Here is an 18,171-nt window from a genome sequence, read left to right as displayed (position 1 = left end):
AACTATTAATGATCTTCCTCTTCCTTTTTTTTTTTTTTTTTTTTTTTTTTTTTTTTAATTTAAAAAAAAAAAAAAAATGCTTGTTTTTGCAGATAAAGTGCATTTATTTTTGCAGCTCTTTTATCTCTGTATGGGCTTTCTGTTTGAAAGCTGTAGGAAATGTAAATGAACGGGAGGGCTCATTGAGAACTATAAGCTGTTTGCTGCAGTGATAGATGAGACTTGTAGTTCACTCATTCACAGATTCCTGTGAATGAACGACAAGGCTGTGTGGGTGGAGTCTCACACAGCTGTGATGTTTTTAAATTGTGAAAGCGGGTACTGGGAGGAAACCCCCACCCGCTGTCATCGGGAAAGGGGGATCAGGGGGTGTGGGACTGGTACATAGTAGCATGTTACTAAAGTTGAACTTGGCCTTTTAAATTGCTGCTTGCTACAATGGGGAGTATCTGCACATCTCACACTCCTGGTCTGTCCTACCCACTCGCTGTTTACAAGCGTATTCACTTGTATGAGTGGCTGTACATGGCACCTGTGGCTCCCTGGAAGTGGGATATCACCGGAAAGACCACAGAATGAGTGAGTGGCACCACAGTGCATAAACAAGTTGAGAGAACCCCTATACCACCATAGGTTTGTGTTCCAATTCGCAAAGCATACCGAAAAAAAAAAAAAAAAAAAATGCACACAGGACAGAAGGCTTCTTATCTTCAAGCATCAATAGCTGTATAATGTCTTACAATGACACTAAATTCTGATTTTAAAAAGATGATTTTCACGTTTGTATTCCTAAAGCGTTTAATAAACCCAAAACTAAAAATGCTATACTATATTGCAGCTTACCAATCATTAGATGTGGTGGCTGCATCCGTTTTTTTCTTCTTTTGGAATAAAGGTTTCACGTACATAAATAAAAGCTGATTATAAACACCCTAGTCTGTAGTAAATGGTCTGTCTCAACCCTCCTAAAGGCTACTTTTACTGGATCTCCTCTGACTTCTTTTTAACAGACCAAGCTGTCCAGACAATGGTGTTTATTAAAAGTCAACAGCTACAAAAACGGTTGGTTCTGATTTTTAATAAACATACGCTTACCTTTCCCTGGATCCAGCCATTCTTTAAATTGCTGACCTGTTCCCACCAGCGCTGGTATCCTAACTGTCGGCACCGGGCTGTGACCGTGTGCAGCCCACTGCACATGCATGAGCCACCCTGCGCTTTGGGAATGGCCCTGATCGCCTAGTTGGTCATAGTGGGAGTGGGTACCTGTCAAAACTAGGCACCTGCTAACAATCCCCCCCCCCCCCCCCCAAAAAAAAAAAAGTGCCATTAGGTAAAGAGGAGGGGGAAGGAGGTCTTAACAGTGGAGCTTCCCTTTGCTGGGTAGAGGTCCTTTTAGGACTAACTGGCCGGATCACCAGATTAGCATAAGAGCCTAAAAAAGAAAACTAATACAGCCATCACGTCTAAGAATTGGTTTACCACTTTAACTCAAATTACTTTCTTTTCTCTCAACCTCTATCACATATTTTCATTCCTTTTTGTTTTTACTGCTGTGATCCAAGTTCCTGTTAGAGAGCAGCTACATTCATTCTGTATGGTCCCACTGTATGTAGGATTTTTTTTTCTTGCACACTTTTTTTTTTTTTTATTTAAAGATGGACTAGGACTATGAGATTTGTGGTATGCATAAAGCAGTACACTTGGCCACACTAATGTGCACTGCTCATTCCAAATAAATTGGATTGAGTGGAAAAGGAGAGGTCTGGAAACTCATGGAGGCAGAAAAACACAAATTATTTAAAAATAGGTTGTAGGCCAAAGTGATTGTAAAGGCACATTTTTAAGAAAAATAAGAGGTTATACTTAACTGCTCTGTGCAGTCCCTTACTTCCTCTTCTGGAGCCCCGGCTAATGCTCTCCTTTTCTGCGTGTGCCTTCTCAGCAAGCCGTGTGCTGAAGGGGCACCTGCATGGACACACTTCTGATCCAGGCTTTGTGCGTCCATAGGCACCCTCATCAAAGCCTTTACTCTCTGCACAGGATTTGGCTGACGGCCTGCATCAGGAGCCTATTGCTGATTTCTAATAACTGCTGTATAAAGCAAAACTTCAGTTTTGTTGAGAGGTAAAAATTTAGATCTGTAAAAATTAGATTTGCACATTCTAAACCCCCAAAACTGGTTGGCAAAAGAAATGATACAGGTATTTCCAAAACAAAATGTATATAAATAGTTGCAGTGCTTGAATGGAATCAATGTGTTATATTGCGTGAACAACAAAGTCATTAGCATAATCAAGTAATCAGTGTGAATAATAAAATAATTTAAAGTGAATATAAATCTCTGAAATGAAATATGAACACAGCAATATCCCTTTTGTAGTGTGTACCTGTCAAACCAGGGCACTAATTGCTTTTTTTTTTTTTTTGTCTGCTGCCTTGTACCCTGTTATCAGCATAGTCTATTTTGACAAGAGAAAAAAAAGTAACGGGAGGGAGCTCCACCACACAGCCTATGATTGACAATGGCATTGGCTCTGTTATGTGACAGGGGGCGTGTCCCTTCCCTCCAAACTTCAGCTCCCTTCCCCATGATTTTCAAAGCTGAAAAATGTTGGGTGAATTCTGTACTTTGGCTATACAGGATAGATGACTGCAGATGAATCTTACATAGGTTGTACGTATTTCATTTGTGTACGGCCTGAGGTCAGTAACTTCACAGGATAGAAGTGTTTACAACCGTTTTAACATAGTAAAGTGTTCCAACTTAATCCAGCTCATTCATATGTGCAAAAGGAAAAATGTGAACCATCTCTAATACCTGTCTTAAATTCCTCAAACATGAAGTCCACTAACAAATCTTTAGTATGTTTCCAGTGATATTTTCGTGTGTGGTGTGGTTTTTTTTTTTTTTTTTTTTTTTTTTTTTTTTTTTTTCTTTTCAATCAGGGAGTTAGGGAATCCTCCCCACTAGGCTATAGTATTCTGACAGCGGAATGACTCAAAATACATCGATCAGAGCTGCAGCCTGCTGATTGGAGAAATTTTCCAAAATTCACAATCATCAAAGTCGATCGTTGGATTGACTTCTGTTGTGTGGGAGTGACCAAAGATTAAAATTTTAGATGGTTCCTGACTCTCTGCTGAACTGGCCAAATTTCGATCCATCCATGACCATCATATCTGGTAGAGTCTGTTGTTATATCAACCTGATGCAGTGAAGGAAATAAGTATTTGATCCCCTGCTGATTTTTGAATGTTTGCCCACTCACAAAGAAATGATCAGTCTAAAAATCAAATGGTAGGTGTATTGTAACACTAAGAGAATAGCAACAAAAAATAAAAAAAAAATGCATGTCTAAAAAATTATGCAATGATTTGCATGTTCATGAGGGAAACAAGTATTTGATCCCCTATCATTCAGCAGGATTTCTGGCTACCAGGTGTCTTTCATACAGGTAACAAGCTGAGATTAGAAGCAGTCTCTTAAAGGGAGTGCTGCTAATCTCATTTTGTTACCTGTATAAAAGACACCTGTCCACAGGAGCAATCAAACAATCAGATTCCAAACTCTCCACCATGGCAAACACCAAAGAGCTGTCCAAGGATGTCAGGGACAAGATTGTGGACCTACACAAGGCTGGACTGGGCTACCAAACTATCGCCGAGCAGCTTGGTGAGAAGGTGACAACAATTGATGCAATCATTCGCAAATGGAAGAAACACAAAACAACTGTCAGTCTTCCTAGGTCTGGTGCACCATGCAAGATCTCACCTCGTGGAGTGTCAATGATCATGAGAACAGTGAGGGGTCATCCCAGAACTACATGTGAGGATCTTGTCAATGATCTCCATGCAGCTGGGACCACAGTCACCAAGAAAACAATTGGTAACACACTACGCCGACAAGGATTGAAATCATGCAGTGCCCGCAAGGTCCCTCTGCTCAAGAAAGCCATCTCCAGGCCTGTCTGCAGTTTGCCACCGAACATCTGAATGATGCAGAGGAGGACTGGTTGAAAGTGTTTTGGTCAGATGAGACCAAAATCGAGCTCTTTGGCATCAACTCAACTCGCCGTGTTTGGAGGAGGAGGAATGCTGCCTATGACCCCAAGAACACCATCCCAACTGTCAAACATGGTGGTGGAAACATTCTGCTTTGGGGGTGTTTTTCTGCTAATGGGACAGGACAACTGCACTGCATCGTCACCCTAGGATAGGAAGTTAAAGGATAAGCTCATCTTTGGGAACATATATGTTCCATTTGTTTTTAGGGTGCAACTGTTCCCGCTCTTGCTGCTCTCGGCCCCAATTTTCCTCTCCCTAGCATTTTTATTTTCCACCCATTTTTACACATGCACATGTGTGCATTTCCCCTTACAGCTTAAGCATGTTTCCTATTTTGGTGCCTAGGACCCCCTGGTGCTGCATACAGTTGTCCGTAGACTTGAACAGGTGGAGGTGGCTCTACACAGGTATACTTTGTTACTTGCATAAATTGCTGCACGGATGTAGGTCTCTGAATTTAAGCAGAAATTCTGCTTTTGGGGCAATGGTCCCTGAATGCATGCAGCTCAAAGTGTGAGTACCCCACGGTATAGCATTCAGGTGTTCTGTATTTTAACCTGTGATTTGGGTGGCTGGCACCAGAGGTCAAGGTACATGAAAGCACTGGGATGTGATGCTGAGCCACCTGTGCATGTGGCTTTACAGTGCACGGATAGGGACTGAAAATGTCAAGGTGTCCTTTGAAGTTTAGTAACGCCCTTTCTAAGAGAATGTGTGTGTGTTTTTTTTTTTTTTTTTGTTTTTGTTTTTTTTTGTTGTTGTTCATGTCTGTTTTGCAGGAATTGTTTGTTTATAAAGCCACCTCCTGTTTGTGAGAATTTATTGTCTAAATACGGCATGTTAAGTGAATCCTTCTCTTTTTTTTTTTTTTTTTTTTTTTTCTTCCTCTTCTTGATGGAAACTAATTTAGACAACCTTGGCGAGACTGTTGCTTTTTGTAATGAATAGTGCAAAGATGTTATAGTCTAGAAGGCAATGAGTCTTTATCACATGTGGTTTATGAAATGGCTTGTCTGACTTATCTTGGCAAGAGGTAAATGGAGGATTTTTATTTTCAGTAATTTATATGCACAGCCTTGTAGAACATTGGTTCAAGCTTGTTTGCAACATTTCAGCTTTGGTTGATCTGATTATACATTTTGTTTTTTTTTTAATTGCCTGTGCTACTTTCATATTTGTATAATTTTTAGACTGTATATCTGCTTTAACTCTACTGTGGTACTGGTCCAACAATCAAAAGCCAGTTTATAAAGTTCCACAGTGATGCTGCTTGCAGCATTTTTATTTGTCTAGTCTTTCCTATTCCAGAGACAACCATTCTGCCTATTTCCTGACAAAATATAACTTCCCTTTTTTATCCAAAACTAAAAGTGTGCTTATTACAGATTTCCCCTAGAGCAGTGATCTCCAAACTGTGGCCCTTTGCTTGTCTTTATCTGGCTCTTGAGGCATTTTTCTTGCCACTTACACCAGCAGTGGGGCATACTTCCTACCATTGACACCAACAATAGGGCGCTATTCCTTTCACTCACACCAACGATGGGACATAATTCCTTCCACTGACAACTATAATGGGACACTATTCCTCCCACTGCCACCAACTATTTCTCCCCCAATACCAAAGATTGGGCATTGTTTACTCCCACTGTGCACAATTTGGCCCCCCTAAAGTCTGAAGGACCGTAAACTGGCCCCTTTTTTTTAGAAAGTTTGGAGACCCCTACCCTAGAGGAAAATGTACATGTAGTGATTTACTCCCTTCCTGTGAAGAGGAGGAATGACTGTTTTGGATGCAACAGTGATCCTAATCAAAATCCATGTACTGTAACATTTTCCCAGTGTCTGCTTCTGTCTCAGCTCTTCAAAACTCTCCTTGTACGTTCTCTGGCATCTCCTTTTTTTCAACTTCCACACTGTTCTCTGTCTGCACGCACCCTACATAGCAGCATCCACATATACTTTGTATTACTCCACCTGCAATTGCTGACCACTATCATACCCTCTGCAATTTTTCCTTGCACCTTTTGCCTGCTGTCATTCCCACAGCATGGCTGAAATTTTTGTGTACCCATGACTGGTCCTGGTAGCCAAAATTGAACATGCCCCCTTGGCATCCCCCTCTACGCGAGTCGTCCTTTCTTTTTTTTTTTTTTTTTTTTTTTTGCTAGTGTATTAAGATGGTAATCACTCTTAGCTACACAAATTTTATTTTACTTCAGATTCTTAAATCAACATTTCACTGTCCTCTAATACAATAGAATGGTGCATCTGGATTGGTGCAACTTTCGTAAAACTTAGGGAGCCGTATACAAACCCCCCACACTGTGAGGGCTGCCTGTAATGTGGTTCTCACTTCATCACTTATTGTAAAGTGTGTAATTAGCCACAGGGTGTTGTATAGGTCCAGGGATGGGGTCTATCTTTATGCAAACCCTGTCTCTATGGTAGGTGGATTCTGCAGTAGCCTCTCATTTTTTTTTTTTTTCCTAACTGCCTATTATTCTATTTGGCCTGCTGTACTTTAAACTATAGAGAGCCTGCATTTGATTTGTACCTTAATTTGGTTCACTGGTGCCTCAGGGGTATATAGGGGTGCCTGGCTGGGTACCTGCTTTATTACCTTGCATATTCTAAACCAGTTCACTCACTTGCTGTATATAGTGTGCATTGTAGTAATGATGATGATATGATATCCTGACTGCGGCTTCTGGAGGGGAAATTCGTGATTCATTTGGTCTCTATAGAAGCCTCAATATGACAGCTGCAGCGTCCTAAAGAAGCTTATGTGAGTGAAACGTGTGGACGTCACAATGTCTTCACTTCCCTACTTTGGGCTGCACAATGCGGCTTCCCACCATGCTGCCTCACTCCGGTTGCTTGTGCGGGACAGCACGATTGATCTACACCAAGACGCCACAGACGGAGCCACACACAGACATTGTAACTCAAACATCCAGAATTGTCTGAACTGGACCCACGGCGTCTGGAGCGGTGAGCTGTAGTCCGCATAATCTGAGTGCCATCAACATTGGGAGTTGTTCCCGGGACTGTGACTACTCTGAGGAACATGGCGCTATGGCATAACTCACCCAGCGTATGCAAGTCATGCATGTGCTGCTCCTGCTGCCTTTCACCTATTCATTGACACATTCCTTCAGCTTGCTCCTTCTGCTATGTCAAATCAATTCTTACTGCGATCTGTGGTTTCCCCGGTGGCACTGCTATTATGGTTGCCTGTGTAGCACTGTAGATCCACTGACTGCTACTACTGGTCATCTGTTATGGTTGACTTACTATCCTCTTGAATTCCAGCATGCCTGGCTGATTATGGACTCTAGATTATTGATCTGACATGGACTCTGGAACTACACTTTTCTTTCCCACATTAATTTATATAATAGGGTCGCTATCACTATGAGGTTTAAGCCTTTTATAGTATGTCAGAGTTTATGTGTTTACCAATCTGTACATTCAGGTGGATTATACCCTTCTTTTTTTTTTTTTTTTTTTTTTTTTCAGGACAAATTGGGCTTTCATTTAATGGTAATGGATATCTGCTGATTTTAGTTATTATCAAAGGAAATCTGGCCCAAAATAGTAAAAAAAAAAAAAAGAATTTTTTAAAATTTAGCTGTGATTCTTGTTACTACCACAACCTACCACCAAAGAACAACCCAAAATACATTTTCCAGCTCTTGACGATCACAGCGATACCATATGTGTTTGTGGTTTGTACACACAGTACAGCCCAGAAACAATAACGCGCATTTTTTTTATACTTAAAACACACTGACAGTAACTGATACCAATAAATAAAAATTAAATCCCAACCTTTTGCCCCTGATCTTGACCCAAACACTAACCCTGGCACTGAACTAGATTAAACGTGAATCTAGGTATTTTTTTCTTTTTTAATATTGATTTTATTTTTTTCCCCTCTATGCAAGGAGGGAGAGAGACGATGTGTGTCTCTCTCCTCCATTCATAGAGAAGAAAAAAACAAGGGGGGCAGGCTGTACAGCCAGTCAGAGGCGATCACGTGACCTGGAATCGGGAGTCCCGGGTCTCGATTGTTAGAACGGGATGTGGGGCTCTCGGTGACGCCCTGGTCTTTGTGCTGGGATCGTGCTGTGCGGCGTGCTCCCAGCACAAAGACAGGTACGCAAATATGCAGCCCCATGGAAAAAAGTCTAGTTCTGTGAGGCCTCATATTTTGTGACATCGGTAGAAAGGGGTTGAACAATCCATAAAAAAACAGCCCCTAAGAGAGCACCGCAGAGACAGTGGTATATAGAACCCTACGTGGCTTATACCTGCTAATTAATCCAACATGTAGTCAGAGGGGGAAAAAATTTATTAGGAAAAATTCTAATTTCTTTGTTAGGATATCAAAATAAAACATATAAACCCTTTCCCCTAAATGTCAAAACCACATTTTGTCACTATAGGAATAACCATAACACAAGACAACGTTGTCTTAAATAACCTGAACAAATTTTGGGAGCCTAATTGAAGAAATGTGATTTTGACATTCAGGAGGGAGGGTTTATATGTTTTTGTGATTAATTATTGTTTTTATTTATTTTTATATATATATATCTCCCAATAAAGAATTTAGAGGGGTCCCCCCCCCCCAATTTTTTTTTCTCCTCCTTGTGTTTAACATGTTGGCTTAATTAGCAGGTACAATCCTTGTGGGGTGCGCTATACTGCTGTGTCCCTGGGGTGCTTTCCTAGTGGCTGTCTTTTCATGACTGTCTACTGATATCTTGTGGATCGTTTCCATAATTAGATGCTGCTGGTTTCCATTTATCTTTGACTGCTGCTTAATCTGCATTGCTGCTAATAAGTGTGTGTGTGTGTGTGTGTTCCCAGGCTATGTTTCCTACCACATGACAACGCTATCTGTATTTTAATAGTGTTGCGTGAAGGTTTGTTTTTTTTTTTTTTTTTTTTTTTACCTTCATGATAGTGCAATATTTTTAATAAACAGATGTAAAATGTGTTTTGTTTTTTGTTTTTTTCTATACTGCAGTTTGATTCTCTTACGGACCTTAAGTGTGAGCCCTTAGCGTGCATTATTTTAGTCATATGTGTCTAGATCCCGAGAACATCACCCTTAATTATTGTGAGTCGGCAGCTAATTTCATGGTATTATTAATATTGCAGTGGTTCCTGTTGCTTTTTAAGCTTTAATTACTTGTGAAACACAGACCCTGAAGACCCCTTTATGGGTTTGCCCACTGTTACATGTGACGTTTGGACCAAATATTGGGACCAGTCACATGGACCGGTAAGATGGGGGCACCTCTGGGTCTGTTTTGGAATGTACCGTATTTTTCGCTCCATAAGACGCACCTGATCATAAGACGCACCTGACCATAAGACGCACCTAGGTTTTAGAGGCAGAAAACAGGAAAAAAAAATTCTGAACTAATGGACTGCAGACACAGTACAGGAGATGACCAGAGACTGCGGACACAGTACAGGAGATGACCAGAGACTGCGGACACAGTACAGGAGATGACCAGAGACTGCGGACACAGTACAGGAGATGACCAGAGACTGCGGACACAGTACAGGAGATGACCAGAGACTGCGGACACAGTACAGGAGATGACCAGAGACTGCGGACACAGTACAGGGGATGACCAGAGACTGCGGACACAGTACAGGGGATGACCAGAGACTGCGGACACAGTACAGGGGATGACCAGAGACTGCGGACACAGTACAGGGGATGACCAGAGACTGCGGACACAGTACAGGGGATGACCAGAGACTGCGGACACAGTACAGGGGATGACCAGAGACTGCGGACACAGTACAGGGGATGACCAGAGACTGCGGACACAGTACAGGGGATGACCAGAGACTGCGGACACAGTACAGGGGATGACCAGAGACTGCGGACACAGTACAGGGGATGACCAGAGACTGCGGACACAGTACAGGGGATGACCAGAGACTGCGGACACAGTACAGGGGATGACCAGAGACTGCGGACACAGTACAGGGGATGACCAGAGACTGCGGACACAGTACAGGGGATGACCAGAGACTGCGGACACAGTACAGGGGATGACCAGAGACTGCGGACACAGTACAGGGGATGACCAGAGACTGCGGACACAGTACAGGGGATGACCAGAGACTGCGGACACAGTACAGGAGATGACTGCTGTCCTTTGGGGAGGGGGGGAGCGGGTACCTGAATTTGACAGGTACCCGCTCCCACTTCCGCGGAGTTGTTCTTTCATCTTACCTGTTCCTCTATCCAACCGCGCGCTGTCTTCCCGGCTTCTGTAATGGCGCTCAGCATGACAGCCGGGTGCCCAGTGCGCATGAGCAAGAAGCACTTGCGCTTTGTGATTGGTCCGGCGGCTTCTGGGATCTGTCATGTGTCCCAGGTTCCGCCTTACCATTCACAAAAAGCACCGCTTCTTGCGCATGCGCATTTGGCACCCGGCTGTCATGCCCACACTACAGAAGCCGGGAAGACCGCGCCACTGGATAGAGGAACGGGTAAGATGAAAGAACAACTCCGCGGAAGTGGGAGCGGGTACCTGTCAAATTCAGGTACCCGCTCCCCCCCCTCCCCAAAGGTCAGCAGTCATCTTCTGTACTGTCCGCAGTCTCTGGTCATCCCCTGTGCTGTCCGCAGTCTCTGGTCATCCCCTGTGCTGTCCGCAGTCTCTGGTCATCCCCTGTGCTGTCCGCAGTCTCTGGTCATCCCTGTGCTGTCCGCAGTCTCTGGTCATCCCCTGTGCTGTCCGCAGTCTCTGGTCATCCCCTGTACTGTCCGCAGTCTCTGGTCATCCCTGTGCTGTCCGCAGTCTCTGGTCATCCCTGTGCTGTCCGCAGTCTCTGGTCATCCCTGTGCTGTCCGCAGTCTCTGGTCATCCCCTGTGCTGTCCGCAGTCTCTGGTCATCCCCTGTGCTGTCCGCAGTCTCTGGTCATCCCCTGTGCTGTCCGCAGTCTCTGGTCATCCCCTGTGCTGTCCGCAGTCTCTGGTCATCCCCTGTGCTGTCCGCAGTCTCTGGTCATCCCCTGTGCTGTCCGCAGTCTCTGGTCATCTCCTGTACTGTGTCCGCAGTCTCTGGTCATCTCCTGTACTGTGTCCGCAGTCTCTGGTCATCTCCTGTACTGTGTCCGCAGTCTCTGGTCATCTCCTGTACTGTGTCCGCAGTCTCTGGTCATCTCCTGTACTGTGTCCGCAGTCTCTGGTCATCTCCTGTACTGTGTCCGCAGTCTCTGGTCATCTCCTGTACTGTGTCCGCAGTCTCTGGTCATCTCCTGTACTGTGTCCGCAGTCTCTGGTCATCTCCTGTACTGTGTCCGCAGTCTCTGGTCATCTCCTGTACTGTGTCCGCAGTCTCTGGTCATCTCCTGTACTGTGTCCGCAGTCTCTGGTCATCTCCTGTACTGTGTCCGCAGTCTCTGGTCATCTCCTGTACTGTGTCCGCAGTCATCTCTATAAGGTCCGGCTGTAGAGCTGAGCGGCCGGCCCGGTATTCTGACACGGCGGCAGTGGAAATACCGGACCGGCCACTCCATATTCGCTCCATAAGACGCACTGACATTTCCCCCCCATTTTTGGGGGGAAAAAAGTGCGTCTTATGGAGCGAAAAATACGGTATTCACTTTTACAATGTAAACTTTCAAATTTTGAGCTAAAACTCAACCACTTTAGAGCTTGATCTCATCTGGGTGACAAGTGGTACATCATGCAAGTGTACAATCCAAACACACACGTTCCTGTGTTTTAAAAATGGCTGTGTGTATAATTGGGTCTTGCAGCGACCGTTGGCTTGAACCAAACAATCAGCAAGGGAGAATGTCACCAGCATACAGAGGATCACCAATATGGGTCCAAAAGTTTTAATGAGTGATCACATAGTTACAGCAAGGCAACGTTTTGAAGTCTCGCAGGACCCCTCACCTCATATGCCTGATGAAGGGGTCCTGCGACCCATATTGGTGATCCTCTGTGTTCTGGTGACATTCTCCCTAGGTGGTACATCATGCCACAGGTCGTACACTTTACTGCTGTTTCCACCTAGAATACTTACAAGGTATTAGGATGCTTCCTCCAGCTGTTTTTGCCACAAAGACTTCGCTAAAGGTCTGTCTGCACCTGGTTTGCTGTGTATCCCTTCTCAGACACTCATACCCTATATTTTTCACCTTACTCTGTGAGTACCCCACAGGAATACCCTCACCCACAGTTATATTGGAAACCAGACAAAAGGGAGCTGAGGGAAAAACTTGGGCAAATTTTTTTTCTCTGCCTAAAGACCTGCACAACACTCAATCTTAGACTGACCATGTTTCCTTGCACTGGAACAGGCTCCAGTCTCTGTATCTGATTCTAGATACCAGACTGAGGTATGGTTTTCTGCAAATGTAATTTTCTCGCACAACTAATGGCTTTACTGCAGCCATTGCTGTATTGGGCTCCAAAACACCAAGCTCTTTCTCCAGCTCAACTGTCTGATTCTGTTCCCGATATGCCCAGTCTAGAAGAGACATAAATAGAACAGAATGAGGAGGACCCGGAGGTAGTGTTAGGAGGCTGCGGAAGACTTAACATCCCCAGACTCCTATACACCTGATGTTACAGCTTAATGCAGTATGCTTGCCAATGTGGACATGCTCACTTCTGCTGTACACAGATGCCTCAGCATTGATGCACTTGACTATGTCAAAAACAAAAATCTAAAAATACATTCCCTGTTAATGAACAAATAGAATGGGTAATTTTACATTTGGATCCCCTCTGAAAAATCATTGCCGAACTCTAACCAGTGGAAAAAGTTCACTGAAAAGTGTTCTGTTCTGGTATATCCTGCCATCTCAGTCTTAAACCTTTCACTGTACCAACTGATGTTTCTTCAGTCAAGGATTTAGCTGATGGGAAGTTTGAGATGCTCTGTAGCCTGCTGTGATTTCTGATCCATCTCTTGTCCTAGGGAGTACCAGTACAGGTTCAAAGTTTTCTACTCAAACCCTTTCACAGTACCAAAATCTAAAAGAGTATTCGTCCTATCCTGGACCTAAAATACCTTAACAAACTGATTCAAATTCCAAAATTTGGCATGGAATCCATGTCCGTTCCAGCATTTCTACCTGCATTATGCCATTTATCCACCTCATTTGAACTTTCTCCCTTTTTGCAAGGGAGACTATCCCTTCCAGTTTGTCGCACTGTCATATGGCCTTTCCTCTGCTCCTTTCTAAGGTTATCTAGGTGACCTTATGAATGACTTGCCTCCCTTTTAGAATGATCTACAAATGTCCACAGGATAATTCTGCTGCTGTAGGCTTTCGTTTGGGTAATCTTCCAACTGAAAATGTTGGAGAGCATATTTTTGGAATAGATGGGTCTGATCCTGGACCCATACCAAGCAAAAAACATTCCTTTCAGAGAAGAAACTTTCTCTCAGAGCTCAGGACTTTGTGTCAAAATGACCTCTTTGAGATTTTTCATGCGAGTTCTAGGTTCTTGCGGTGGTCTCCTTTTTTTAGAGGCTGTTTCATTATTCAAGACCTCTGCAACATAACCTTTTGACTTGGCACAAGCAGGTTTTCTCTTGACCTACCCATGCCTCCTGTCCAGACAACCATGTTTCCAGCCCAACCTTATGTTGCGTTCAAACCGGCCCCCGCTATGGACTGACCCCGATCCCCACTTTTGACAATTAGCGGAGGTTCTTCTCTCCCTCCTTAGCTGTCAAATTTTTAAAAAAATCCAGTCATCTGTGAATGAGACTACACGTCCCGACAGCCCTAGTGGCTGTCAGCTTGTAGTCCTTAATGAAATACCATGGCGTTGTGAAGCGCCGTGGTAGTTCATTCATTCTTCCTGTCAAAATATCTGCTTGACCGCACATCCTGTACAGCAAGCAGATATTCTCACCGGTCAGCAGGAGATCTGTATGTCATCAGTGTCTACTGATCGCTGGTGCAATGCTTTCCAGGCTCCTGCGGCCAAAAATAATCTCATTTTTATTTTGTTTTTTTTTACCTGCTAAAAAAGTGCATTTTATTTTTTGAACGTCTCCTTTTAAAGCCTGGAATATAAAGGACAGAGGGGTCTTTTAGGTCTGTCATTCCTACATTACTGAAAGCAAGAAAGATCTGATTTGTACCTGGAAATCCTTCTTTGCCTGGTGTAAACACAGATGCTTCAACCACAGATATTTTTATTTTTTTTTACCTTAATCTGGCTTTCCTACAATCGTGACTTGACCAAAACTTTGCCTTAATCACTCTTGAAAGGACAAGTTTTGGCCTTCTCCATTTTCAAAAGCCTCTGGCCTCTCCCCCATCTATTTTTATTCACATTGCATTTCTGAATGGGCCTACCTTACAGCACCTTTTTGTTTCCTTTTGGGACCGTAGCTTGGTTCTCACTGCCCTGCAGGAGCCACCCTTTCTGGTCATTAGGGAACTGCCCCAAGAGCTGTCCTGCACAGTGGCCTTTGTGGTAGTTGTCAGATGTATCTGAGTTTGTGGCTCTTCTTGTAAAGAGCTCTTCCTCCTTCACAAAGAAGGTTGTCTTATGCCGAAGACTGTTCTTTTGTCCTAAGGTGGTATCCATTTTCTGGCTCAGTGAACACATAGGCCTTCCATCTTTTATGCCCTATACCAAGGCTCCCAAAAGAAATTGCTCTTCGCTCCCTGGACATAGTCGGAGCCATCAGAATCTACCTCAAAGCAAAAGCTTCTATCCGGAAGACAGACTCCAGATCTGTCCCTACTCCCCAGGACCTCTCAAGGTATGTCCTGTTTCAGAGTCCGCTAGATGAAGAAGACTTGTCATCGCCAGAGCTGGCACTGTAAATGAAAAACCGCCTCCTGTGCTTTTACACACCCCCACCAGATTGGTGGGTGTTTCCTATGCGTTCTGGCAATGAGCCTTCACAGCCCAGCTTTTTAAGGCCACCACCTGGTCATCTGTTCATGCCTTTTTCAAAGTTTTACCAGATGGACATCCATTCTTCTGCAGGTGCAGCTTTCGGCCACAAGGATCTTCCAGCAGCAATCTGAGTTTTGGCCAGTGGACCCCTGTTGTTGGACCTTTTGACAGTGAACCTACATGATTCTGTATTTCAGCACTGTACCTTGACTGAGGAATTACAGCAGTTACTTTCCGCTCTTGATGCCTTAACAGGTTCTCCAAATTACAGCTTGTGGGCCAAATCCAGGCCACTACAAGATTTTATCTGCTTCCCATGATATGCGGAAACTTTGCTGGGTACCCTGATGTAACTAACTACCTTTTTTGGTTTGTTTTGACTTTATCACTTGGGAGTTTTGTTCTGTCCTTTTTTTTGGTGTTTTGAGAGGTGCTTATTTTGGGTTTTCCGCCAAGATCTTTAGTGTTAATTATCTTTGATGTTTTCTCTTTAAGGGTCCTGTATGTTGGTTTTGGTCATGTGGGTCTCCGCCTTCCCCACAGCTCCCAGGAAAGATTCCGGAGGGGGTTCATATGTATCCAGACATCAGTGTTTATCTCATACTTGTTCCTAGAATATGGTAAAGCTGCGTTCACCGGTTGGTGAATATTAACAAGTTACAATATTATGAGGAAAAAGATTGTATATTTATGACATTGTCCAAAGTTGCTAATGATCTGTATTGCGATATTGATGCTTACTTTGTGCAAGTTTTAGTTACTCCTTTTATCTGGGGTCCCCTGAGCAATAAGTAATGAAACACGTGGAATTATATTTTTGGATTTTTTTTTTTTTTTTCAGCTATTCATTGAACTTTACAATATTATTGAAGTAATTACGGTTGATAAGTAATCCCACAGTTGTGGGGGTTTTTTTTAATTGATATTTTTGTATCTTGTATTTGGATTTATCATTCTAAATGTGTCTTTAAAAACCTTTTTGGCAGATATTAAAAGTGTGTGTGCGTGCGTGCATTGATTGGGCACACTGATATAAGGGGAATGTTGAAGGGGACTCTAATGGGCTCAAGTTTACTTGGCATTTCTGTGCTTTTTTTTTTTTCTTCTCTGCTCTAAATCCTATTGTTAATCCAAAAAGAACCCCCAAAAACGTACTAATTCAAAGTTGATTTATTCATTCTTAAAACTTTTTTTTTTTTTTTTGCAGCTTGCTGTGGGGGCAATTGGTCAAAGTTACTTTAGTTTAATATATGTTTTGCTATAAATGCCTCCTGATTTGAAAAAAGGTTAATTTTTTATAAATGCCCCATTTTATTTCCTCTTTTGGTGCTATTTCATGGAATTTTAAGCTATAATGCTTATTAAATTTATTGCAGACAATTTTTAAAATTCCAGCTTCTTAGGGAAGAAATTGGTGATTGTTAAATCCTTCTTTCTTTCTCCCCCCCCCCCCCCCCCCACTTTAGAACTACTTGGTTAGACTTGTGCATTATGTTTTATCTTTGCCTTCTTCATTTCAGGCCAGCTGCACAGCATTACTTTTCATAGACAAGAGGAAGATTATTTGAAACTGACTGTACGCTGCAGGCCCTGTATCTTTGTTCTGGGACATAACTGCAATGCCCGAGGCAAAGTGGTTAATGCACTTCTGGGTGATCCTCTTCTGCCAGTTGGAACATGCTGTGACCCAGAGACCTGTAAGCGACGGCGCATTCGTTTTAGACATGGGAAACAGACTTTGGTGAGTTTGGCACTGCCTGAGCAATATGAACTAGTTCATCAGCTGGTAGCTCATCAAGGTAAATGGGATACCATTCCTGAAGAGGATTTGGATATACCAGAGGATGAAGATGACCCTGCACACAGACTAGCAGAGCTGGAAGTGACCTTGCCCTACCAATTGCTGCAGGTATGTGTTATTTTTATTTAAAAATGGAATAAAATATTGTGTAAGATATATCTGTAGCTAGTCTTTATGTGATGAAAAGCTAGAAAGGTAACATCAATCTGTATATTTCTAGATGATGTTTCTGATTACTGTCCTTTTTAGATGCAAAGTACTGGCATACTGTAAACTGATATAGTTGTTACAGTATTAAATAAAAACTAAGGTCACGCTGTCTCGTGTTTCAGCTTGATAACATATTGAGTAAAGTAGGATTGACCCGTTTCAGCCAGTCTTTGCTTTTAGTGCATAGAAAAGCCATCATTCTACTGTTACTTATCTGTTATGTAATGAACAGGGACCTTCTGAATTTTTAAACATTCTTTATAACTGACCTTAGCCAAGGTACCCATAATTTTTGGATGTTTCTTAGTAAACCCCATGATTCTTCTGATAAGTAATTTTATATGCTGAAAGTACATCAGAGAATAATGGAAAAACTGAACAGTTTTTACATCAGCAGATTGGCATTCTATGCCTACATATTTGAGGAACAGGATATTTGATGTGTGTCCTGTATAGAGCGCTCCAGTACTCATCTATGTAAGCTATACATGGTTAGTCTTGAAGTACAGCAAGATAATTCTTGACCTTGACAAGCATCGGTTTTTCAAATAGTTCAGGCCTTTTACCATACTTTAGGCTCATCTCACACTTTAAAACCCGAATCCAGGGAAGTTGTGTTTTTTTTTTTTTTTGTTTGTTTTTTTTTCTCCAAGAACCCATAGATGGTGTTAAAGCCTGATCTGCAGACAAACTACTAAATACACAGATGCAATGCATATATAAAAACTTTTACCCTGCAAGGGATTGGTTCTTTCTGTCCAGCACAGCAAGCCTGGAGACTGGGTTTTTCTCTGCTGCACAGGTCTTGCCCCCTCTCCAGCAGACCGTGAAATAAATCTCCATAGTCTCAACTGCAGTCTGATGAGGTCAACTGTTACTCTCTGCCCTCTGTTCCCATCCTCCTTGCTTTGCAGCACCGCTGGCTGTCTCCTCATGTTTCTTCTTCCTCCCCCAGTCTGAGCTGTTCACAATTTCAAAAAGGCTGATGCCAGGTCAAATTCTGGTGCTTACTTTTTTTTTTTTTTTTTTTTTTCCTGCCTGGAGTTCAACTTTAACCCCCCCCCCCCCACCAAAAAAAAAAAAAAGCTCCGGATACAGTATTTCACATATGGGAAGGATGAGCCTGAAGTTGGGCTTTAATGTCTGAATTTGAGCATTGATGTGCATTTT

General features: G+C 42.9%; 1 protein-coding gene across 1 annotated transcript in view; it reads left to right on the top strand.

The window, feature by feature from the left end:
• The window catches only part of DSTYK (dual serine/threonine and tyrosine protein kinase), a 130,950-nt gene that overhangs the window by 26,442 nt on the left and 86,337 nt on the right, over window positions 1–18,171 (top strand). The window contains exon 2 of the mRNA XM_089686345.1: window positions 16,511–16,899. Coding sequence (XP_089542471.1) covers window positions 16,511–16,899 — 389 coding nt within the window. The remainder of the gene's footprint in view (window positions 1–16,510; window positions 16,900–18,171) is intronic.

The sequence above is a fragment of the Staurois parvus genome, unplaced genomic scaffold (assembly GCF_062004578.1).
Source record: "Staurois parvus isolate SC_StPar_1 unplaced genomic scaffold, SC_StPar_1.0 ptg000395l, whole genome shotgun sequence".
Taxonomy (NCBI): Eukaryota; Metazoa; Chordata; class Amphibia; order Anura; family Ranidae; genus Staurois; species Staurois parvus.
Note: the sequence above shows the minus strand (reverse complement) of the source record. Positions and strands in the feature narration are given on the sequence as shown.